The sequence below is a fragment of the Pelmatolapia mariae genome, linkage group LG10_11, assembly GCF_036321145.2.
Source record: "Pelmatolapia mariae isolate MD_Pm_ZW linkage group LG10_11, Pm_UMD_F_2, whole genome shotgun sequence".
In the NCBI taxonomy this organism is placed as follows: domain Eukaryota; kingdom Metazoa; phylum Chordata; class Actinopteri; order Cichliformes; family Cichlidae; genus Pelmatolapia; species Pelmatolapia mariae.
In genome coordinates, this window is record NC_086236.1 from 14,020,494 (window position 1) to 14,046,910 (window position 26,417).

Consider the following 26,417-nt stretch of genomic DNA (forward strand, 5'->3'; position numbering starts at 1 on the left):
TCAGACTGGTATTAAATACTTGGGCATTACATTCCCCCCTTTGTTATCTAACATAGTTCAGGTTAATTTTGAACCTCTATTGGACACGTTCAGAACCAACATAATTAGATGGTCCCCTTTGTTTCTCACCCTTTGGAAAGGAGCACAATTCATTACCTACTACAAACACTCCCGCTAAAAATCCCATCAAAATATTTTCATCAATTTGACATATTATGCAACCAATTCATATGGAATAACAGACATCCTAGAATAAAGCTTAAAAAGCTACAGCAACCAGTGGAGTCGGGTGCCCTGGGGGTCCCAAATTTACTGTTTTACCAGTATGCTTTCAGTCTGAGACACATGGTTCACTGGGCTCTCCCTCCAGAACGAGCCCCCCCATGATTTAGTCTTGAGAGTACTTTGTGCTCACCACTCCCTCCGATGCACATTTTAACCACCAAGCTCTCACCAGATATACAGACCCACCCCATTCTTTCGTTCCTGTAGACAGTCTGGAAGAAGGTGGCCTTGCTATTAAATTTTAACTCCTACCTTCATACTGAGGCCTCCATATGGATCAATCCCAAACTCTGCATTAATAAGTCTCCGTTCTTCTGGAGACTGTGGGTCCAGAGAGAGAGATACTTGTTCTTGGAGACCTGTATCAGGAGAGAATTCTCAAGTCCTTCAATGACCTTAAAGCACAGTTTCAGTTGCCACAGAGTCAGTTTTGGAGATACTTGCAGCTCCGGCACTTATTGCTCAAAACCTTTGGTTCTTCCTCCTCACCACCTCCAACTATTGAATATCTCAGCTACATCAAAAAAATCTTTGGGGGAGGTCGTGAAGTCTCTAAATATTACTCAATGCTTGTTAAGGGCACAAGTAAAGGGCTACCTGCCCTCCGATTAGCTTGGGAAGCTGACCTTGGTGTGGTTTTTACAGATCAGGAATGGACTACAATTTTGCAGAATAGTAAAAAGGTGTCCAGGGAACTTAGAGCGAGACTAATCCAATTCAAATTACTACACCAAATTTACTGGTCGCCACACAGACTGTACAGGGCAAACCTCATACAGTCCCCTGAATGCTGGAGATGTCAGACTGGGGTGGGCACATTGACCCATATGATTTGGAGCTGTCCTAAAACCCAAATCTTTTGGACTGAGATACATGACTTTATCAAATCAACCATACGATGGGATATTCCTTTTTCACCAAGACTATTCATTTTGGGGGACCCATCACTCCTTAAACATGCTCTGCCTAAGGCTGCTGAGTGGGTACAGACTGCATTGATGCTGGGGCGTAAACTCATTATCTCCTAGTGGAAGGCCCCTTCCACCCCACCTGTCTCTGTATGGCATGTTCAACTAGGGAGACTTGCTGCACTAGAACAACTCTCATACAGGCTTCTGAATAAAGTGGAAAGCTTCCACCTGAAGTGGGATCCATATCTGTTCAGAATAAAAGGATCAGACTAGAACTTAGAGTGGGACAGACATTGGGATTCTGACGAAGCACTCTCAGGGATGACAGAGTGTGGCAAGCAGCAAGACCCAAGCTCCACCCACCTGCTTCTGGTGGAGCTTGTGATTGTTTTGATTGGACTGCCAATCACAAGGAAGCGGATTTAAAAAGCACGCAGCCTAAAAGCCAAAGGCTCATGTCTTTGTTTTTTTTATTGTGACTTTATATTTATTTCAAATTGAACACTATGGAGATCAATGCAAAAGACTTTTGGACAGTTTCTCACCTGTTCTCACCAGTAACCCAACACGGAGCAGTAAACATGAACTGAGAACTTGCCATATCGATCAAGTCGTCAAGGCTAAAATAAGCAGCTACAGTAACGTTTTTCTTCCAGCAAAGAACAAATGTACCATTAATCATTTTCACAGTGCAAACTCGTTCCTCCGCAGTCAGGTGAACAAACGAGACATCTGAAACTTTGGTTCCCTTGGAGTTCACCGACCTCCACCTTCTTTATGCATTAAGCCACTCAGATTTGTAGTGCAGACGTACAATCAGTCGGCAAGGCTGCTGCCTCTTTCTGCCTCCTCTCTCCAGCCGAATATAGTCCACAACGGGCTGCGGTATATTCAGAGGCATTTCCAGAAAAAAGGAAGAGGCGTGGCTCAGTCGTGGCATCACTGATTCATCAAATTAAAGTTACACAAGAGTATAAATACACTACACTGATAGTCTTTTAGAGATGTGCAGCTAGAGAAACGGAACTGGCCACTGGAATATAACTGTACACGTCAGGAAAGGCCAAAGGTGGAATAAAGCTTAAGTGTCGGTAGCAGCTGCAAAGACAGCAGGATTACTACAGTTACAGGCATGCACACAGAAAGATGAAGTGGCAGGATGCTTCTTGTGCTTCTACACCTGTTGGGAACATCAACAAAGTGCCCTAAGTTTGAGCTTTAAATAGGCAATTGAATGTAAAAAATAATGTATGTAACTGAGCAGGGGAAACATTAAAGTCCCCTAAAACTGGCCTGAGAGCAGCCATGGCAAAAGAGATCTTGTACATATGGAGTCCACTGAAGTTTTACCACCTCTCACCCTAATGTGCTGCAGCCGAATCAGCAGTAGCACTGCCGGCTGCTCTTGGTGACCTCCTCAGAGGAGTGGACGGTGTTGGGAACAAATCCGCTCTTGACGCCCTCCCAGCCGTCCTGGATCTTGATGTCCCCGTTCTGTACCAGCTGAAAGGTGACCTTCGTCAGATCCACAAATGCCTTCTCCACGTTGATGGCATCCCGTGCAGAGGTTTCCATATAGCGCATCCCATAGGCCCCCGCCAGCTTCTCCGCCTCCTGTTGGGTCCCAAAAGGCTCACTCCAGAGCATGGATGGCGTGGGAGAGTTGTGCAAAGTAACTCTGACAGAAACCAAGAACTGCTGCGGCTAAACATAATATCTCCCCATTAAGATGTTGAAAAGCAGAATGATAAGAAATGGTCTGCCAAAGGTTCAGTTTTATAAAAATTCAGGTTAAAGAAAATGAAATGTTTGTTACAGTAGATTGACACAAAGCATTTCCACACAAATTCCACTTCTGAGCAAATGTGATTTATTGTTCTGTAAACACTTGTTTCAATGCGACGTGAGAGAGTTACAATAAAAATATCACACAAATATATTACAACAACCAGAATTTATTACTTTCACTTAAAAAAGAAGCAAATTTGCAGTTGTACATAAACACATCAAGTTGCTTTCTTAAACTTTGTAATGATCAAAGACAGCTACAGATATGTTTTTGCTTTTGCAGTTAAAACATAGTTCAACCAAACTAAATCTTTTTCTTGTACTGAATTTAGTATTAATAAATAATAAAAACTGCATAAAAAAGAAAGAGAAAAATCAGTAATAACTTACTAAACTAATAAAAAAAAAACTAAAATATGAAAAAATTCTTAAATTATGAAAACCCATGACTTTTGAAATACACTTAAAAGAGTTATCACATGTTAGCCAGTTTACCGATCTTGAAGGTATTCAGGCAGCTTGTGTTACGTTTCCCATGAAATTTCTCCTGTGAATACATTTGGTGAGGTTTCCCAGCAAATCAGGTAGTGGCTGTTCTTTTTCTGACGGTCGTACTTTCTTTAGTACTTCTTTGCAGTTTATCTGAAAGACAGGAATCTGTGTTCAGTATATCTCTCACTGTTTTGCAGATGTATTTGTCTACCTAAAGTGAGGTTAGCACATTGTCTCTAAATATTTACAACACAGATTGACGCATTTCTTTCTAAGCTCCTTAGACTATGATGACCTGGATGACTGAGAACCTTCACAGACTACACAGATTTGTTCTTAAGTTGGAGATGTGTCAAACAACAACAATAACAAAAAACTTACATCTGATTTCTTAATGAATATTTCCAGGTTTCTCAAAATAGCTTTCTCTTCATCATTTTTGGGATGCTTTTGTAGGATGTCATTCACTTTGCAGAAGAAGTTATTCTGTATGAAACATAAACAAGTAAACTAAGCTTTATGAATAAACATAAATAAAATGCTAAAAAGAGATCACTGTTCTTATTGCAGTCTCTCAAAAAAAGAAACCTGAATGGAAAACTTGCAAACTGTTTCAAAGACAAGAAGTTTTCTCACCCCACATCCAGATTCAACCAAATTGGTCACATCCTCCACATAGAAACTCTGCAACATTGGAGAGACAAATTGTCACAAACAAGTTTTATGCACCAAAAACTTGAACAAAGCAGAAAAAACACAAGTTAACTAACAACAACAACAAAAAGCTTTATGAATGTTAAGAGTCAAGAAAACAGTTGTGCTTATAAGATGAGCTCCTACCTTAGTGAGAGTTTCATTGTATTGTTCAACAAGGTCAATGATACTGTTAAGACTATCGCTGAGAGTAAGATTACGGACAGGATTTGCAGCACATGGACTGATCAGCATGGCCACAGCAGACACCAGCATGAGCATCGTCATCTCCACACTTGTTGTTTGTTGGCTGAAAACCTCTAGAAGACGTGTCTTCAAGCAGAAGCCCTTAAAGTGGTTCTGTTGCTCAGATGTCAACTGGCAGGTTGCTGTGAGGTCTTAGATGAGAACAGATTATTTATACTTGCTTTGCCCACGCCTTCGCCCTAATTGTTGGTTACAAAAAACAGCCTAGATGCAATCTGAGGTGAATGTGAGATAAGAGACATGATGATGTTATGGCGAGTAAGCAGAAAAGCAAGCGTTTCTCTGAATTAAAAAAATGAAAGCAATTTATTAACAGACTGTTATCCACTCGAAGTGGTTACCTGGAAATATACTGTACAAAGAAATTAAGGGAAGACTTGAACAATCTTATGTTTGAATCAACGGGCTGATGATTTTTTTGGTTTCCACCTACTGTTGTCACGTCATTTTTTACTCAACAAATTACGCAGAATATGGCACTAAAGATTTCCGACAAGAATATTTCATTCAGCAAAATCAGATGTTTAAATTGTTTGTTTTTAACTTTGTGAGCATATATTGAGTGTAACTGGCAATTTTGCCTCACTTTCATGTTCAAGAAACCAGTCTGAGAGAATTTGAGCTGTGAGACATGTTCCCTTGTCCTGCTGGAGGCAGACATCAGAAGATGGGTACACTGTGGTCCTACAGGGAGGAATGGACATGAACAGCAACAATACTCAATCAGCCTTTTATGATTTACTGATGCTCAGTTAGTACAAAGTAGTGGTGTGCGATATTGCATATTTTGGTATCGATTCGATACCAAGTAAATACGGGCCAGTATCGCCGATACTGATACTTTTCAATAAATAAGGTGGATGCACCATTGAATTACTAAATCTCAATTAATTTTCATGACCTTAAGTGTTTTTTGTGATGTTTCCTTTTTTATTATGAAATAGTTAAAACCTAGGACATAATTAGGACAAAGTTTATAATTAAATAGAAAATACTTATAGAAAATCAATATTATCAGGGTTTTTTTTGACAAAATCTAAAATAAAAAGTGCACGCAAACCATTAAACAAATTAAAACAAACAAGTACTGTTGAGAAACTATAATACAAAAATTACAATAAAAATTCTCAACAACAAAAACATCTGGTGAAAATATAAATAATATGTAAACAATTTAACAACCCCCAAAGCATCTGAGTCACGTCACATGATGGCGCAACATCTAAACACAAGAGGGGGGAGCAAAGTGTGCCTGCTCTGTGCTGACACAGGAGCGGCGAGTCCGGCGACCTGGCTGTTTCGTCTTTTCCGAAACCACAGCATTGCAAACAAGAGCGGAACTTAAAGTAAAGAATTGATCTCACCAGGCTAGTATTGATCCGATATTGATGCCAACTTGGTATCGATACAATCGATATTTGGATCGAACCGCCCACCACTAGTACAAAGTGTGCCAAGAAAATATCACTCACATTGCATCACCACCGCCAGCAGCCTAGAGCATTCATACACGGCAGCATGGATCCATGCTTTAATGTCATTTACGCCAAATTCTGAAGCTACTGACTGAATGTCACAGCAGAAACTAAATCATCAGACCAAGCCACATTTTTCACATCCTCTATTTCCCAACTTTGGTGAGCCTGCGTGATCTGCAGCTTCAGTTTCGTGTTCTGAGATGTCAGGAGTGTGACCTGGTGCAGTCTTCTGCTACTGTACCCAATTTGATTCAAGGTTCAACATCTTGTTGCAGTTGTGTACCTGACAAAATGGCTGGTGATTTTATATATTTATATATATATATATATATATATATATATATATATATCTATATGTGTATAACTGATAGAAGTTTTTCTTTCAGGTTCGGTGGCTTTTCACCCACATCTACACCCCTTACATGTGGGGTCCCTCAAGGATCTTTCCTTGGCTCAGTCCTCTTTTCTCTTTACATGCTCCCATTGGGCTCTATTTTCAGGAAAGATGGAATCTCATTTCACTGCCGATGATTCTCAAATCTACTTTCCTCTTAAAACAATTCTACAGACTCTCTAAAAGTTTTGCTAGACTTCCTTGATGACATTAATTCATGGTTTGCTTTCAATTTTTTGAATGTAAATGATCAAAAAACTGAGATTGTACTATTTGGACCTTCTGACCCTCGCTTTCCTTTTAAGGGTATGGTGGCCCTGCAAGGCCAAACGGACTGCAACTTAAGAAAACACCAGCAATAAGAAAAACGCTGCAAAAGCACACAAAGCACAACAGAAATAGGAAAAACAACAACGGAAATAGGAAAAAAACAAAACAGAAATAGGAAAAACGACAACGGAACTAGGAAAAATGAAAACAGAAATAGGACAAACGAAAACAGAAATAGAAAAAAACAGATCTCCAAAAGCACAAGGAAAGTGTTTATGTGGAGACAATAACCCGACGGACCAGTTGCAGGAACCAAAATATGCTAAGAATTGCGCTGGGAGACACTCAAAAGAAGTGGAGGATCTATCGGTTTTGTGAGGAAAGAAAAGGTGAGAGGTAAGTTTATTAGCCTAGCTATTAGCCTAAAAATCCATCATCAGTATTAAATGAATCATGATAAAACACACCTACCATGTTTTGGGTTTTCAGGGCCACCGTATAAGGGTGACCTTGGGCCTCTGGAAAAGTCTAGAACTCCCATTGCAAAAAATCTGGTAGTATTCTTTAATAGCAATTTTTGATTTGAGAAACAAATAAATTCTGTTGTAAAAGCCAGCTTCTTCCAGCTCAGGGCCTTTGCAAAAAATAAGAACATTTTGTCATCTGCTGAATTCGAGAAAGTGATTCATGCATTCATTTCATCCAGGCTTGACTCCTGTAATAGTCTTTATTTTGGTAGATGCCAGGCTCTGCTCTCTTGTCTTCAGCTTGTTCAGAATGCTACAGCCCGACACTTGACAGGCACTCGTAAACATGACCACATTTCCCCAGTCTTGGCTCATTTACACTGGCTTCCAGTAGAATACAGTACAGTAGAATTGATTTTAAGATTTTACTGTTTGTTTTTAAGTCTCTAAATGGATTAGCGCCATCTGACCTCTCTGCTCTTTTAACTAAAACTATTCCAAATAGGTCAGCTGATAAGTTGCTTCTAGTTGTCCCTTGAAGCAGGCTAAAAAACAGTGGAGACCAGGCCTTTGCAATTGCTGCTCCCAAACTTTGTAACAGTGTCTCTTCAAATTAGGATCTCTCCAACACTTGACATTTTCAAAATCCGTCTGAAACCACATTTTTACTCACTAGCTTTTAATTGTGACTGAGTTTTTGCTTTGTTCTTTGTGTGTGTTTGTTAGACTTGTAGTCAAGACCGCCTAAACCAAGACAATACCAAGACCAGAGGGTATCGAGACCAAGACAAGACCAAGACCAAGACCAAGACAGACCGAGTCAAGACAAAGACAAAGTCGAGACGAGTCCGAGACCAAAAAAAAGTCTTTAAACTGCAGCCAGATGCTGCTTCGTTTACAGGTGTCAGGCATATTTATGTGTTTTTGCGATGCACCTGCACAGCCCTCCTCACCGCTGTCTACTGTCTCACTCACTTACTGAGAGGACAGACGCACGCTCCACTTGACTGTCGCGTCTCTCACTCTCTCTGTTTTTCACATAATGATATTATCCTATATCCTCGCATGTGATTGGCCACAATATGGAGGGATTGGAGCATAGCTGAGCCACTGTGTGAGAGCTGAGCAGCGAAAGGAAATTAAGTGAGGAGCCGGCTCTCGCTCAATGGGAGTCGACTCTTCTGATTCATTTCAAAGTACTCTCTAAGCACGGCATGAGCTGATGCTTTTGCGCATGACACGTTATCGAACGTTGTGTGTCATGGATACTGTTGACTCCAAATCTCCCGACCACTATGTCAATCTGAGACAGCAAGACCGAGACAGCGAGACCAAGACAAGATTGAGGGATCCGAGACCAAAACAAGACCAAGACCACGTAAAAGTGGTCTCGAGACATCCAACTCTAGTGTTTGTTCTACTTTTTTTTACTTTGTACAGCACTTTGGTCAACCTGTGTTGTTTTAAAATGTGCTTAAAATACATTGATTGATTAATATTAATACTGTTACATATTAAACCTAGCCAAATTTTCAAATTATGAGGAATGTTTATATATACATGATACTCAAAGCTTCAAACCACTATGAATACTCAGTTTGCAAGTTCTTTTCTATTTACAGAGCTGTGGGATGTCACAGCTGCGGCTGTGAGTTAGCAGCTCCACCCACCTGCTTTGGGTGGAGCTTGTGGTTGTTTTGATTGGACTGCCAATCACAAGGAAGCTGACTTGAAAAGCATGCAGCATGGAAGCCAAAGGTTCACTCCAGAGAGTGGATGGCATGGGGAAGTCTTGAAAAATAACTGACAGAGACCAAGAACTGCTGCAAATGAATATAATATCTCCCTGTTAAGATGTTGAAAGGGCAGAATGATATGAAACGGTCTGCGAAAGGTTCAGTTTTATAAAAATTCAGGTTTAAAATAAAGAAAATGAAATGTTTGTTACAGTTGAATGACACAAAGCATTTCCACACAAATTCCACTTCTGAGCAAATGTGATTTATTGTTCTGTAAACACTTGTTTCAATGTGGCGTGAGAGAGTTACAATAAAAATATCACACAAATATATTATTACAACCAGAATTACTTTTACTTAAAAAAAAGAAGCAAATTTGCAGTTGTACATAAACACATTAAGTTGCTTTCTTAAACTTTGTAATGATCAAAGACAGCTACAGATATATTTGTGCTTTTGCAGTTTAAACATAGTTCAACCAAACTAAATCTTTGAGCTGTACTGAATTTACTATTAATAAATAATAAAAACTGCATAAAAAAAGACAGAGAAAAATCAGTGATAACTTACCAAACTATATAAAAAAAACCCTAAAATATGAAAACAATGTTTGAATTATGAAAACCCATGACTTTTGAAATACACTTAAAAGAGTTATCACGTTAGCCAGTTCAACGATCTTGAAGGTATTCAGGCAGCTTGTGTTACATTTCCCATGAAATTTCTTCTCTGAATACATTTGGTGAGGTTTCCCAGCAAATCAGGTAGTGGCTGTTCTTTTTCTGACGGCCGTACTTTCTTTAGTACTTCTTCGCAGTTCATCTGAAAGACAGGAATCTGTGTTCAGTATATATGCTCAGTTTTGCAGATGTATTTGTCTACCTAAAGTGAGGTTAGCACATTGTCTCTAAATATTTACAACACAGACTGATGCTTTTCTTTCCAAGCTCCTTAGACTATGATGACCTGGATGACTGAGAACCTTCACAGACTACACAGATTTGTTGTTCTTAAGTTGGAGATGTGTCAAAAAAGATAACTTACATCTGATTTCTTAATGAATATTTTCAGGTTTCTCACAATATCTTTCTCGTTGTCATTTTTGGCATGCTTTTGTAGGATGTCATTCACTTTGCAGAAGAAGTTATTCTGTATGAAACACAAGGACGGATTTATGAGCTTTTAAAAACACGTGCATTTACAAATATACAAGTTGGCTAATATTTTTTCTGCAGTTTGTCAAAATAAATAAATAAATAACCAACTCAAACTGCCAATCAGAAGAACAATTCAAGAAAACTGAATGAATTAAAAGGAACATTGTTTCAAAGACATGAAAAACGTCTCCTCACCCCACATCCATTGTCAGCCAGGTAAGTCACATCTTCCACAAAGAACCTCTGTAAGATCCAAGAAAAAATTACTTTGTCAGCTAACACTTAACATATTGAATCATTTGTCTAAATAAGGCACCAAAAAATGTAATCGAATTTAATAGAAAAAATATTTGTAACTGAACATTGCAAACACTTTTTAAAGGTTTTAACAAGTTAGGGCACCAAAAAAATGTTACAAAAATTTCAAGCTAAGTGTCACTCAAACAATTGTGCTTATGCGATGAACCCTTACCTCATTCAGATCTCTGTTGTATTTCTCAGCCAGGTCAATGATACGGTTTAGGTTGTCGTTACTGACAGGATTTGCAGCATATGGATTGATCAGCATGGCCACAGCAGACACCAGCACTAACATCATCATCTCCAAACTTGTTGTTCGTTTGCTGAAAAGCAGAAGTCCTTGAAGTTGTTGTGAAGTGCTGGCTGAGAGCAGATTATTTATACCTGCTCTGTCTACGCCTTCATCACGTTCGCCAATTACAAAAAACCAAAAAGCAGTCTGCAGCGCCTTGGCGATAAGATCCATGATTAGTTTGTGGTCAATGAGCAGAAAAGAAACTATTTTTCTCAGAATAACCTATAGACTTGGTTGCATTACAGAAAAGAGAAAAAAAAATGGTACTTTCAAAAGAAACTTCATTACAGACTGTGATCCACGCAAAGTGATTTCTTGGAAGTATACTGCTGAAAAAAATGGGGGAAGACTCAAACAATCTTAACTTTGATTTGCGGTGTGATTTTAAACCTGGCCAAAGGGCTGATGATTTTGGTTTCCACTGAAAATTTCATTCATCATTTCCTACTCTACAAATTACAGTGAATGGTAGTGAAGATTTTTGACCTGAGTATTTCATTCACAATCTGATACGTTAATTAAATGTTTCCTTAATCCCCTGGATGGATTCTTACTTTAATGTTGCTATACTAAATTCTGGTTCTACCATCTAAATACTGCAGCAGAAATTGAGACTCAACATACTTGGCGATGATTTAAATCTTTCTATTGTAGAATTGTAAACTGTAGCCTCACTATCTTATTCTTAGCAAACAGGAGTGGCACCTTATGTGTCTTCTGAGGATGTACCCTTTCTGCGTCGAAGTTCAATGCAATTGGGCTACAGTATAAGATGTGTTGTGCATTCAGAGATGCTCTTCTGCATACGATCAATCTAACAATTGGCTATTTGACTTACAGTGTTCTTCCTATTAGCTTAAAGCAGGGGTGGGCAACTCCATGCCTCGAGGGCTGGTGTCCTGCAGGTTTTAGAAGTGTTCTTGATCCAACACAGCTGATTCAAGTGGCTAAATTACCTCCTCAACATGTCTTGTAGTTCTCCAGAGGCCTGGTAATGAACTAATCATTTGATTCAGGTGTGTTGAACCAGGGTAAGATCTAAAACCTGCAGGACACCGGCCCTCGAGGCATGGAGTTGCCCACCCCTGGCTTAAAGCAGTCTGGCCATTCTCCCCTGATCTCTGCTATCATGAAAGTATTTTCACACAGATAATTGGATTTTACTTTTTCGGATCATTCTCTGTAAACTCTAGAGATTGTTGTGTGGGAAAATCCCAGTAGATCAGCAGTAACTGAAATACTCAGACTAGCTCATCTGGCACCAAGAAACTCGTCACGCTCAAAGTCACTTAAATCACTTGTGGTCCTGATTCTGATGCTCTGTTTAAACTTTAGCAGGGCATCATTACCATGGTTACATGTATAAATATTTGCTTTCCGCCATGTGATTAACTGCTTAGATATTTTTGTTAATGAGCAGTAGAAGAGATATACATACAAAAGTGGCCAGTAAGTGTATATGCATACACACAATGTTAGAGTGAGAGGTGGTGGTATCCTTAATATTGTTATCTCAGGTACACAGCTCTGTCAGTCAGTACAGCAGCTCCACCCACCTGCAGGTTAAACCTTCCGTTAGGGATGGGCAACCAATCAGAAAAGTAGCTTAGGGAGTGTAGTTTTCAAGCAAAAGGCTAAGTTCAGACAGTGGATGGACTGAGAGTCTGCAGCTCGGTCAGTATAAATGAATCATGCAAAGTTATGCTAACAGAAGCCAAGAACTAAAATACTGAGCCACAAATGACGCCATCATCAAAATGTGATCTTAACAGCCAAATGTGTGTAAACGTTAATTGTCTTGCTATAAAGCCCAAAGCATTTCCATACAAACTGGACTTGTGGATAAAAGTGATTTATTATTGTTCTGTAAACACTTGGTTCAATGCAATGTGAGACAATTGCAATAAATATGTAATACAAATATATTAAAAAATCCTTAACTTAAATAAAAAATAAATATGCAGTTGTAGAATAACATGTCAAGTTGATCTGTTGTGCTGTTTGACAACAGCTACACATACATTTTTACAAATGCAGTTAAACACAGCTCAGTCAGATATGTCTTTGCTAATGTACCGAATATAGCTACTATTAAATAACATCAACTGCATAAAAAGGAAGAAAAATACTGTCTTAAACTATAGAATGAAATAAATATCCAATGCTTGAATTGTGATAAATTACAAAAAGAAAAAAAAGAACAAAGAAAATGACTTGGAAGCATTATGACAGACAGTCCACAGATCTGGAAGGTATCCAGGCATGTTTTTATTGTCCATTGAAGTTTCTCTTCTGAATGCATTTCTTGAGGTTTTCCAGCAAAGCCGGTATTGGCTTTTCAGTTCTTGCCTTCGGCACAGTCTTCAGTACTTCAGTGCAGTTCACCTGAATGACAAGAAATCAGCTGAGTTCAGTACAATGTTTTATCGTTTTGCAGATTCTTTGTCTCACCAAAACACAACAAGTAGACTTAGTACATTGTCTCTAAATGTGTGTAACACAGATTTGATGTTCTTATATAGGAAATATGTCAGAGAAGATATCTTACATTTGTGCCATTAATAAACACTTCCAAGTTTCTCACAATCTCCTTCTCTTTATATTTCTGCTGCTTTGTGGCATGGTTTTCCAGGATTTCATGCACTTTGCAGATGAATTTATCCTGTATGAAACATAAACAAGAAACTATTAGCGTTACAAATAAACACAATTAAAATGTAAAAAAGAGATCACTGTTGTTATTGCAGTCTCTCAAAAAAGAAACCTGAATGGAAAGCTTGCAAACTGTTTCAAAGACATGAAAAGTAGTCTTCTCACCCCACATCCAGATTCAACCAAGTGTGTCACATCCTCCACATAGAAACTCTGCAACATTGGAGAGACAAATTGTCACAATCGAGTTTTAAAAACTTGAACAAAGCAGAAAAAATAAAAGTAAACTAACAACAAGAACAACAAAAAGCTCTATGAATGCTAAGAGGCAGTAAAATATATAAGATAGGGTCTTACCTCATTCAAAGTTTTACTGTATTCTTGAACAAGGTCAATGATATTGTTTAAGTTCATATTGTAGATGGGATTTGCAGCACATGGACTGATAAGCAGGGCCACAGTAGACACCAGAACAAACGTCATCATCTCCATACTTGTTATTAGTTGGCTGAAAAGCAAAAGCCTTTAAAGTATTTCTGCTCAATTGTCAGCTTGCAGGTTGCTGTGAGGTCTTGGCTGATGAACAGATTATTTATACTTGCTTTGCCCACGCCTTCACCACATTTGTCAATTACAGAAAAAACCCCAAATGCAGTCTGCAGCGATGGAGAGATAAGACTCATGATTAAGTTGTGGTCAATACGCAGCTTGAGAAAAAAGAACAGTTTCTCTGAAATGAGTCTATACGGTGGGCTGCATTACAAAAAAGGAGAAGAAGAAAACAACAGACATCTATTTACAATGGTTACTTGAAAATATGCTCAAGCTGAGAAGACTTGAATAGTCTGAAGTTTGATTTCTGGTGTGGTTTTCAATCCCGCCCTCATACAGGTGCTGTTTTTTGTTTAGACTGATTACTATTTCATCTGTTTCTACTCTACAGATTACACAGAGTTTGGCAGTAAAAATATCCCCGTACGAACATGTGAAAAATATACAATAACAGATCAAATTAAGAGCGACATTAAAAACAATCACACTAAGTAAAAGAGTTATTCCCTCGTTTCTTTAAGATGGACTTAAACTCCCCCAAGGTAACCAATTCTAATAATTTTAGTTCCTTCCGCAGATTATTCCAGGAAGCAGGGGCAGCGTATTTAAACGCCTTTCCCCCCCAATTCTGTTCTGATTTTTGGGACAATCAATTGTATGATATTGTGAAAATGAAGGCTGTACTGGTTGTGGTTTTTACACATATAAACACATAAATAAGAGGGAACCAGCCCAAGGAGAGATTTATAGATAGTATGGTGCATTATCCTGCTGGAAATGCACCATATCATGCTGGATGCAGTGGAAGTGCATCCACTGCTAACCTTTGTATATTTTATTTTATACATATGTACACACACACACACACTTGTGTATATATATATATATATATATATATATATATATATATATATATATATATATATATATATATATATATATTTGGTATACATATTCAACATTAATGAATCAATGGTACGGAAGTGGAGAAAGCAAGAAGAATGAGTTGAGTAAAGTTTGACTTATCTGACTGTTTTGTTTCACTTAATGCGCCTTATAATCCGGTGCACCTTATGGTCTGAAAAATACAGTAAGCATATTCCTACGAGAATCCACCCTTGTGTAGATGCAACTACCAGCCATTTTGTTAGGTACACCTGTTCAGCTACAGCATTATGTTGACCTTTAAATCAAACAGACTAGCAGTAGATTCTGCTTTTGACATCTAAGAACAGGAAACTCAGGCTACAGTCCACAGAGGCTCACCAAAATGAAACAAGAGGACTGGAAATCGACTTTTTGGTCTGATAACATTCAGACGGTGGTGTGTGGCAGGTGTTTTGTTGCCAGACTTTGGAACGCTTGTGGGATGGCTCAAGCTCAAGAGACACCGCAGATCATCTACTCATCTGCTGATCAGAGGATTGGTGGTTTGAGTCCTGGCTGCTTTGGACCCAGATTATTCCATGAGGCTCCTGACTACAGTAGCCGTAATGCTCCAACAATCCATCAAGTGGTGCGGCTTCGTAGCTTGCCAAAGTTGTACTAAAACATTTTTTGATAGATTTTTGAGCGCCGTGTACCACATAAAATTGTTTTGAGGTTAGTAAGCACACCACATATAGCCCACCGGATTATAAAGCGCACTGTTGATTTTTGAGAAAATTAAAGGATTTTAAGTGTGCCTTACAGTCCAAAAAATACGGTACATGAATCTAAGGTACACAGTTGTGGCTGTGAGTACAACCAGCTTCTCCTAAACCTTCTATGTAGGAGGAGCTACCAATCAGAAGACAGCTGGCTTAAAGGGAGTGTAGCATTGAACCAATCATGCAAAGTAATTATAACAGAAGTCAAGATACTGAACTGAAAATATTGACAAGTATGTCCCCTTTTCAGACAATAGGAACCGAAGGAGTGAATGATACGAGACAGCTTGTCAGAAGTAAGGCGTCATCAAAATTTAATATAAAAATAAAACAGGATCAAAATGTCTGTTAAAGCTGACTGTCTTAACATAAAGTACAAAGCATTTCCATACAACTGCAACTTGTGAGAAAAACGCCTTATTGTTCTGTAAACACTTGTTTCAATGTGGAGTGAGAGAACTACAACAAACATCCAAACATATCAAAATCTGAACTGAACTTGTTTTAAATAAAATATAAATATGCAGTTTACAATAATGTGCAGTTGCTGCCTTAACTGTTGTAAAGTTTAATGCCAGCGATGGATGCATTTTTACTTATGCAGCTTAAAAATAACTCAACCAAAAATATCCTTGTGAAAGCACTGAATGTAGTTGCTATTAAATAACAAATAAACTGCATAAAAGAGAAAACTATACCAGAAAATAAATATCCAGTACTTCAACTGTATCAAACTGTGACTATGAAAAACATCTGAAGAAGTTACCACATGTCAGACAGTTCACGGATCACGAAGCTATTTAGGCATTTTTGTTTTTAGATTCCCATGAAGTTTCTCCGGCGAATGCAGTTTGCAAGGTTTTCCAGCAAAAACGGTATTGGCTTTTCGGTTGTTGCATGCGGCACGTTAATTAGTTCTTCTTGGCAGTTCACCTAAAAGATAAGAACACACCTGGGTTCAGTATGATCTCGCTCACTGTATTGCAAATGCAGTTAGTACATAATCCTTACATATTTGTAACAAAGATGGGACATTTTCATTTGGCAAAAAGATATCTTACATTTGTTTCTTTAAAAAACACGTCCAGGTTTCTCACAATCTTCTCATCCTCCTTTCTGTGATGCTTTTTCAGGATGTCATGCACTTTGCAGAAGAACTTATTCTGTATGCAACAGGAGCGAGAACATATTCACTTTTAAAGATGTGTTTAAAATCAATGACAATTAAAAATGTAATCCAATAAAACTGAATGCTCTACAGGGAACACAGTTTCAAAGACATGGAAAAGGATCCTCTCACCCCACATCCATCCGCAGCAAGATCAGTCACATCCTCAACATAGAACTTCTGCCACATTGAATAGAAAAAATATTTGTCAACATTTAAAATTTTAACACATTTTCAAGGTTTTTAACAAGTCAAGGCACCGAAAACGTTATAAAATGTTCAAGCTAAGAGTCAAGAAAACACTCGTGCTTATGAGATGAGCCCTTACCTCATACATAGTTTTATTGTATTGGTCAGCCAAGTCAATGATATGGTCTAGGTTGAGACTCCGGACGGGATTTGCAGCACATGGACTCATCAGCGCAGCAGACACTAGCACAAGCATCATCATCATCTCCATACTTGTACTTAGAGTGAAAACCTTTAGAAGATGCGTCCTCAAAAAAAGCCCTTGAAGTGGTTGTTTTGCTGTAGTCAGCTTCCAGTTTGTTCTGAAGTCTTGGCAGATAACAGATTACTTATACTTGCTTTGCCCACGCCTTATCACATTTGCCAAATGCAAGAAAAAAAAAAATGTACGGATTGTGTGACATAATTCTTGATTAAGTTGTGGTCAATGAGCAACTTTGAGATAAAGGCGCTGTGTTTCTCTGAAATAAATCTACAGCAATTAAATTATCTTACCTTTGATTTGTGGTGTGATAATAGGTCAATAACTTTGGTTTCCACTGAATGTTCTATAATTTTATTCTCAGCTAATGACAAATGTACACCAGCTAAGAATTTCAAGTTGAATATTCCATTCATCACAATCTGATATGTGACTTATGTGTTCTTTAGGGGCTTTTTTTTTTTTTTTTTTTTTTAGCTATATATGAATTTCAATGTGTAATTTCCCCCTATTTTTTAAGCAAAGCATGTGCTGTTGCTGAAAATGCCATCTGATAGCTGCTGGTCACTAGTCAGACTATGAATAACAGCAGTATTTCAATAAATATGTAGAAAAGTTTCGACAGTTTTTAGCAGTTTTATTTTTCCTCCCCAAAAACCCCAAAACAAAAACAAAACAAACCCAAACAGCTCTTTTACTCAGGCTGGATTCCAGCACAACAAGCAAACTCTTCATGGATTAGAATCAAGCTTTTTGTCCTTAAATATTTCTGATGTTAACAGAAGCCTATTGCTTTTGTTTTGGCACTTCTTCCAACAGTTTCTTAAGGATAATTACGGTTATAACGGTTATAATACGTTTATATAAGGTTATTGACGACTGACTTCAAAAACAAACACTATCAACCAAACATGCCTTTGTATATCAGTTAACTTATAGTCAGTTATTAAACAAATGATGTACGAATGAGTTTTCTTCATGCCTCCTGAAAAGCAAACCTGAACGTGGTCTTTGCCCAAATAAAATCAAAGCAAAGAGATAAAGCATTAGTTTACATTTCCAAAGCAGCTTTTAGAATCACTTCAGTGCTCAGTGAAGATAGGATGAGAGGGAATTGATGCTGCACTTTGTGATTTCAGAGTTCTGGTCCTGGTTCTTACGGATACGATAGAAATGTTCAATGTAGCTGGATCGCCCGAGCAGCTCCACAAAGTCCTCGTCGTGAGTGATGATCAGCAGCTGGAAGTTGCGTTGGCGAGAGCGACTCTTAATGATTCTGAAGAAAACAGCAGGAGATAAAGAGTTACATTCCACTGCAAGGAAGACAGTGGCTGCCAAGGTATACAACTAGAAGTCTGTGTGTTTAAAGTTTTGACATGTCGGATGCTGGCTTCTCCATCCGATGTGTTACACGGTCTGCTCCAGTAAAGCCAAAATAGTTCAACTTTTAAAGAGGAATGAGCAAATGACAACCTTTACATCCTGTAACACTTCACTGGGCACTGTGTATGGACACAGTATGAGGCTTGAAAGATAGTACTAATCCTACTAACAGAGGAGTCTGTTTTTTACTACTGCAATAATTATAAAGTTCTTTTTAATTCAGTATCACCAGCTGTGTACTTTTTATTTCCTGGTTTGAAGCCCATCTACTCCCCAGTATCTATAGCAACATATCTATATCAAAGGGGCCTTTTTGGTACAAAGTTAACTTGGATTTTATAACAGCTTTTAAGCCCAAATGAGGTTCCAGATATGATGAGGCGGCTTATAAATCGGACCAAGCACATTAGACATTCCCTAAGTGTGTACTTTGACACTTTGCTACTTAAACTGTTTAAAGGATTTGGTTTTGGGGCTAAAGAGACAGCTGTCAGTTAATGTTAGGAGCTGTTGCATCCTATTAATGAGGGTTTTCACTAGTATAGCAGTAAGAATACTGAATCCGTATATACGCACTCTACAAGGGCATGTGCCAGTGACTCGATGTTCTCTCGGTCCAGGTTGGTTGTGGGCTCATCCAGAGCTAGGATCCCACAGTTCAGACAGAATGTCTCTGCCAGAGCTAGACGGATTATCAGCGATGCCAGTACCTAGACACACACAATCATATCTTTAAAGAGGAAGACAACAAAATGGTCACATCATGTTTGATTCACTGAGAAGTTTGACCTTTTTACTGCATGTCACATGCAGGTTTCATGCGATGTAACCACAAAACAGGAAAAAAAAATCCTTTTTTTACCTTTTGGCCAGCACTGCAGCGTCCTCTCATATCCAGAGCTGTGTCTCCTTTCACCATAACTACTCTGTAGTTGTAAACCCTCCGCCTCACTCCAGCAGATGAATTCTCATCCACATCAGATCTGATCTCCACATACTCAATATCTGGAGGGAGAAGAGAATAGATAAATGACAGTAAGAAGGGGAAAACAGTATTTCTGAAAATGCCACAAAATAATAATAGCTCTCTCGTGTTAATGTGAGACACACCTTGACCCCTGTAGGTGCTGCGCCATAGGTCTCGTATGATCTTATTGATTTCATCCATCTTCATACTGTGGAATTTCATGATGGTTCTGTGGAAAACAAATAAAATTAAAAGTTAATATACTGCTCAAAAAATTAAAGGAAAGGGTCACAATGGGGAAAGAAATATTATACTGGATATATCTACTGATATGGTATCAATTGTTTCTCTCTCCAGGAACTCCCTACACACTCTACATACATGAGGTCAGGCATTGTTGTGTACCAGGAGCAAACGAGGACCCATTGCACCAGCGTAGCGTCTGACAATGAGTCCAAGGATTTCATCCCGGTGCCTCATGACAGTCAGGCTGCCGTTGCCTAGCCTGTAGAGGTCAGTGCATCCCTCCATGGATATGGCTCCACAGATCATCACTGACCCACCACTAAACTGGTCATGCTGAACAGTGTGACAGGGACCATAATGTTCTCCATGGCTTCTCCAGACGTTTTCACATTATCAAATGTGTTTAGCTCTTATTTTGAAAAGCACAGGGTGTCAGTAGTCGATCTACCAATTCTGATATTCTGTGCCAAATGCCAATCACGCCTAACAGTACCTGTCAGTGAGCACACTAGAGGAGGCCCACTAAAGGATGCTGGGCCCTCAAGCCACCCTGATTGTTTGTTTAGAGACAATCACACGAGTGGCCTGCCAGGGCTCATTTTGTAGGATTCTGGCAGTGCTCATCTGGTTCCTCTTTGCACAAAAGTAGCAGATTATGATCCTACTGATGTGTTAAGAACCTCTAACAGCCCTGTCCAGCTGTCCTGGAGTAATTACCTGTCTCCTGGAATTACCTCCATGCTTTAGATACTGTCCTGGAAGACACAGCAAATCTTCTTGCAATGGCACATATTGATGTGCCATCCTGGAGGAGTTGGACTACCTGTTCAACGTCTGTAGCGTCTGGGTCAATATACCAAAGTTTATTTGGCTTGATGCTATACTCTGATTAAAAAGTGTTATTTTAATTTTTGAGCAATATATAAAGGATAAACCTAATTAAGATAGATGTGTTTATCTACCAAAAAGCCACTTCTACTAGACATTGCTGCATGGGACATCTAAGTTTATTGAAGTGCCATTTCCCTATTAGCAATCAGGTAAAAAGGTTAAAACAGAACCATGATAGTGATTACTAAATATTAAATTCTAAAATAAAAACTTCAAGAACATATTAACAGGTCACATCCTACCATTATGTTTGAAGTATTTATTAAGCAATCCCTGTGTCTGTACATCTCCGAATATTTATCATTTATCCGACAGTGGATAAATGCGGAAAAAAAAAATTGGCACAAAATTGAAACATTCAAAAGAGAAGATGTAAAGATGATGCCAAATGGTAAATTATTTCTCTCAAAGTGAAATGTGTAAATAGCCATCATAAAGCTTTGCATAGGTTAAATTATTTTGCTACTGCTTAAGCAGAAAATAAGCATCTGATCAACTGATTACAAAAATGAAAAACAACAGCAAAATTTTTTATCTTTCAATAAATGCATCTATAATATTGACAGGATATGAAATCATACATAAGATATGAGCTCAACTGGATTTTTTTTCACTTTCCTGAATACCAAGAAACTTTTGGTCTATAATCTAACAAACTGATTAGAAACATGAAATGTGGTTCGCAAAAAAAAAACAAAAAAAAAAAAACAACCTAGCGATAACAGTACAACTAACGGTATGTCTTCCGTAGACCATATATAGCGAATGAACCATGAAGTAAAAATAGAGATAGTAGATCAAGTATCCGCCTGTCCAACCTATTACATCTTCTTTACAGAACTGCTCATGCAACAAAAGGAAGGTGTGACTAATGACTTCCATTATGTGAGGCTGGTGTAATATTTGTCCCTTTAAAAAGTAATCCCATTTTGAGTTTTATTATCTTGTAATATAATAATGCAGCATTTTTTTTATATGAAAATACTGCATTAGCATTAGGTAACATTTAGTCTCAAGATGTCTACTAATATCCTAGAATATAACAGAAGTAAGGCAGGGCACAGTCTATCATCCATTGACTTTAGTAGGCTGACTTAATCACATTAAGTTTCAAAAGTTCAGGATGTTTAGTGCAGAATTCAGTATTTTCTTGATGAACTTTGCTATAGAAATACTAAACCTGTTGTATTGTGATGATCTTCCAGTTCAGAAAAAAATCCCAAAAGGTGGATTCTGTTCACCTAGATTGCCAGGCCTCTGGAGAACATAAGAGTCCTGGCAATAAGACATGTTGAGGAGGTAATGTAGCCATTTGAATCAGCTGTGTTGAATCAAGGACACATCTAAAACCTGCAGGACACCGGCGCTTGAGGCCTGGAGTTGCCCACCCCTGACCTAGACGTAGAATTTTCAGTGGGAGAAATGTTTCGTCACTCATCCAAGTGACTTCCTCAGTATCAGTTTCTCCCACGGAAAACGCTACGTCTAAGATGAACAGAATCAACCTTTTGGGATTTACTTACCTGGATGATTGAGCATGCATCAAGACTTTTACAACAAAATGTTATTAAGTATTCTTTGTAGAACCTATTGCACATATAGGAGAAACATGAAGAAAAGGCTTTACATTGCTTCAATACAGGCATGTTTTCAGGGTTGGCAGCAGAGCATAAACTGGACAGACAACCAACTTTGACCAGGGGGGCATTCAGCTCAAGTCACATTGCTAAAAACCCTTGCTATGCATATTTACAACAATATACACATAGTAAATTCATAGACGACTGTAGCCATTATTCTATGAATTTCTATGTATAAAAAGTGCCAAAATATCTGTCTTGGATTGCAGGAGAAAAATGGTAAATGGCCTGTATTTGTATAGCGCTTTACTAGTCCCTAAGGACCCCAAAGCGCTTTACACATCCAGTCATCCACCCATTCACGCACACATTCACACACTGGTGATGGCAAGCTACATGTAGCCACAGCCACCCTGGGGCGCACTGACAGAGGCGAGGCTGCCGAACACTGGCGCCACCGGGCCCTCTGGCCACCACCAGTAGGCAACGGGTGAAGTGTCTTGCCCAAGGACACAACGACCGAGACTGTCCAAGCCGGGGCTCGAACCGGCAACCTTCCGATTACAAGGCGAACTCCCAACTTTTGAGCCACGATCGCCACAAAAAGAGGAGAGACATTTTCTCCAGGTCCAGAAGTGGACCAATCAACTCCCTGCACACTATGATAGTGCGGTGATAGTGACTGTGAGCCCACAATATCCTCAACATGTTCAATTAGTTTTGCAATTTTCAAGTAGGACCATGATTTAAAACTAGCTGCATAAGCTGAAGAACGACCTCATTTTAATTTGAGATACGTGAGGGGTACTTCCCAAAGTCAGACGTGCATAGTCTCGTCTGTTTAGTGTCCGTCTCAAACAGGCTCATTACCACGAGTTCTGCACACGCATTTAATTACCGTTGTGTATCATATAGATGCAGCAGAAGAGGTAATTGTTGTCACTCAGATTTCCTGAGACTTTGCTTTGGTAATATAAAATGACATTCTGCACTCTCATTGGTAATCGCTTCAAAAAGGGTTAAAGATCATTAGTGGTTACTTCACCCCTTTTCACTGGAAGTTGCTGAATCTCATTATACGGTAGCTGCAAGTCATTTCCTTTGTTGACGATCGTTTACATTCACAAATCTACAGAGCCCGCTCTACATCTGTGACCCAGTAAACCTGGTATCGCTTAGAGATGCCCTGGCTTTCCCAGATGTGTTTAAATACTGCTTGCAATGTATTCAAAACTGATGATCTAAGTTGAAAAGTATGAAGCGAGATTAGTCTGAAGGAATCACATTTCCTTCTTATAAAAGGTAAACAGGACTTAAAATGACTCATGCTCCTGTACCGACATTTACAAATTAAAATTATACTTGGATAACTTTTTGCTTTTAATGATTGCTAAAAGTTAGAGTGTGAGGCTTGAACTTTCGTGGATTTCTGAAGAAGGGCATAAAAGAAAATGTTTAAGAACTGCTGAGCCAACACATACAGACTGTTATTTTGACTTGAATACAATGAAAGCTATGCTGACTCTTCAATAATTAGCAAACACAAACTCTTTACCCATATTCATTAAGTGACTTTCAACTACCTTCACTTTATTGAAAGTCACATTATCAGTGACTTCTAGCTTTTGCTCAGTTCTGCACAGACAATTTTTGCACACTGATTCATTTTTTTGCGTCCAAATCAAAACATCTTACCATAGAAACCATTTTCTCTGTATTCAAATAGAAACTGTGACCTGGATGTAATGTCTGATGGAAGGCTCTATGCCTTGCTTGCAATCTTGATAACACTGCAGGCTGTCATGCCTTTTCTAACCCACACTTATGGGTAAATGATGCTTCTGCTCTCTTCAGATACCGTACTCAGATGGTATCAGTGATGGTGAGCTCACACATCCTTACCAAGGCCTTTTATCCTTATTAAGTGTCTCTCAGAGTATCCTGATCTCCAAGAATAAACAGTTTGCAAACATGAATATATTTTTAATAGAAAGAAAGGATAATTAAAAAAAAAAAAGCCTGATACATTGACAAATAAAAGTAACCTTCGGGTGCTTTTGACTTGCTATAACACAGTTGCATTTAAATAGAAAGCCCAGAAATATCTGTACAACATTTGGCAAGGGCCTCACTGTGTACAATGTCATGCTTTGCTACCTTGCTGATAAATTTTCAATTATTTGCACATTTCAATCATGAAAATCAGCACTGCAAATGCTGAAGCCACATAAAAATGATGGCATTGATAGTTATGCGGTGATACAAAATAGGAAGTGAACTCTCTGCTCTATGAGATGTTTTTTTTTTCTGTGCTTGGAAGGCTTGCATGTCGAGCAGGATATTTTTCAGCACAATAGCAAATTTAGGTTAATCTAATAAGTTAATTAAATGTCAAAGTTTCTTTTTAGGTAATTTGAAACCTGTTGGAAAAAAACGTCATCATTAGATAGGACTTCTTTTGAACCCTCAAAGTAAATGGATTTGCAGATAATACTAGTGATTCATCTACTAACCATTAACTGGTTAGTATGCAGCACTAAAAACAGACATGTACAATCTTTGTTTTTTGCATTAATTCTTGATAAGATCTTACTTCACTTACTGCTGCATTACCCGGCTTGAGATAGTAAACCTAACATTATGTTTTAGGATTTTAGGCGGTCATTTCAAAAAGCATAAATAGTGGTGAGTGCTCTTTGGAAGTAAATCAAAATCAGTTCTATTAATCCAAAAAAAAAAACCCTGCCCTGGTAGTGGTAGACACACATCAGGTACAAAGCTACACAGTTAGCAACTCTGTTGTGACCTGCCACATTTATTCCAGTACAGCTTTAACCGTTGCTGTGGGGGTTTGATCTAATCGTTTTTATACTTTAACAGTTTCTGTTTTTGAGTTTTGTAGTCGTCTTTGCTGGAAAGTCTTTACACAATGACGTATGAGAAAAAATGGAAGCAAAACTCGGCATTAAGTCGAGTTGCTTAGCAAAACACTCAGAAAAAACAGGCTCTGCAATTATTTAGCATTTGTTCCTGAAAAGTTATTCAAACGATTAACTATGGATTTAAATTCTGTTTTTTTAATCAATCTTACAATCCATTAGGATACAGTAAACTGGAAAGGTGAGAAAGTAAGTAAGTGTATTGTGAAAGTTCACAATATGCCAGGTCTGGGGTATCAGATACAATTTGTTATGGGAGCTTACTTAAGGTTAGCCATGTAAATGAAGATAACATAGAATAACACATAATTGAAGATAACACAGAAAGATAACATATCATCTTAGCACCCTAACGTAAACTACCTATATCTGTAACAATCTACGGGCCTACAATTAAAAGTCAAAAGCCTGTATTGGTTTCTATTTATGAAAGGCTTTAGCGACCTGAACTCAAAACAAGTGCTCGCATCTGCACTCTGCACACACAAACATGCTTTCAAACTGCTGACTGCACTGGATAGTTGAACTCTTTGCACACAACAAAGTGTACTGTTTCATACCTAACTCTAAGTTAGACAAAGTTTGTTGCCATGAAATGTAGTGGGGGATGAGTATATGCAAGCAGAACATATAGGTCAAGAGCCAGGTAATTCCGAAAACTTAACTTATGCAAGTGTTGCATTATGTAAATCAGGCTGCTAATTAGTCTGCAAATTGTAATTATAGGTGTAATTTAGCATTATTAGGCAGGTCAATATATATCTTTCTAAAGCTAAAAAGCATGCAGTAGCAAAGTGTCAGAACTAAAAACCAAGGATCTTTCATTGAAACTGATGAAACATTATGAAAGTTTAAAACAAAATGTGCAAATGATTCATAGCTGTAGTTTATGAATGCAGTCACATAGAGTCTTGAAAAAAGTTTTCCCAAGATAAATTAACAGCATTATAAAGGCAACTATAAAAAAAAAAAGACTACGTTGAGCAGCAAAACTAGCTTTTTTAATATATTAATTTAAAACTAATCTGCTTTTTGGAATCCATAGAATCTGTTTAGTTACTCAAGAGCCTGGTACTTCACATGAAAGACATGACTCATTTTCAAATTATTTTATTTATAGAATGACTAAAGGCCACCTACTTCGTGCAAGACTGTGAAGTCACTGCAGTGGTGGCTGAGTAATCGTTTTTTTTTTCCTTCACTGAGGTGTCAACAAGACCACCACAGGAGGCAATACATTCAGTCAACGTCAATAAACAGAGATTATCTGGACAAGCTGATGTGTTGTAACACATCAAGTGGAAAACTGCCCTGTGATCTAGTTGAAATTCTTGGAAGCTCCATCCTCTGGGGTAAAGCGAGCCCTGCTTGTTATTAATAGGCTGTACAATTAGACATTTTGC

The 26,417-nt window shown here is 38.3% G+C and overlaps 1 protein-coding gene and 2 long non-coding RNA genes across 5 annotated transcripts in view; all 3 read right to left on the minus strand.

The window, feature by feature from the left end:
• Positions 1–12,477: 12,477 nt before the first annotated feature.
• Positions 12,478–13,507, minus strand: LOC135933666 (uncharacterized). The gene is made up of 3 exons (XR_010573875.1): positions 13,354–13,507; positions 13,085–13,198; positions 12,478–12,921 (listed from the first exon to the last, which is right to left on the minus strand). It is a non-coding gene; the product is annotated as an uncharacterized LOC135933666 (long non-coding RNA).
• Positions 13,508–16,150: 2,643 nt separating this feature from the next.
• LOC135933625 (uncharacterized) lies at positions 16,151–16,777 on the minus strand. The gene is made up of 3 exons (XR_010573855.1): positions 16,690–16,777; positions 16,451–16,552; positions 16,151–16,322 (listed from the first exon to the last, which is right to left on the minus strand). It is a non-coding gene; the product is annotated as an uncharacterized LOC135933625 (long non-coding RNA).
• Positions 16,778–17,564: 787 nt separating this feature from the next.
• The window catches only part of rad50 (RAD50 homolog, double strand break repair protein), a 33,394-nt gene continuing 24,541 nt past the window's right edge, over positions 17,565–26,417 (minus strand). For all 3 annotated transcript variants that reach the window (XM_063485809.1, XM_063485808.1, XM_063485810.1), the window contains exons 25-28: positions 19,502–19,587; positions 19,254–19,396; positions 18,968–19,101; positions 17,565–18,284 (exon numbers count right to left, since the gene is read on the minus strand). In XM_063485809.1, the coding sequence (XP_063341879.1) occupies positions 18,098–18,284; positions 18,968–19,101; positions 19,254–19,396; positions 19,502–19,587 (550 nt within the window). In that variant the 3' untranslated portion in view covers positions 17,565–18,097. The remainder of the gene's footprint in view (positions 18,285–18,967; positions 19,102–19,253; positions 19,397–19,501; positions 19,588–26,417) is intronic.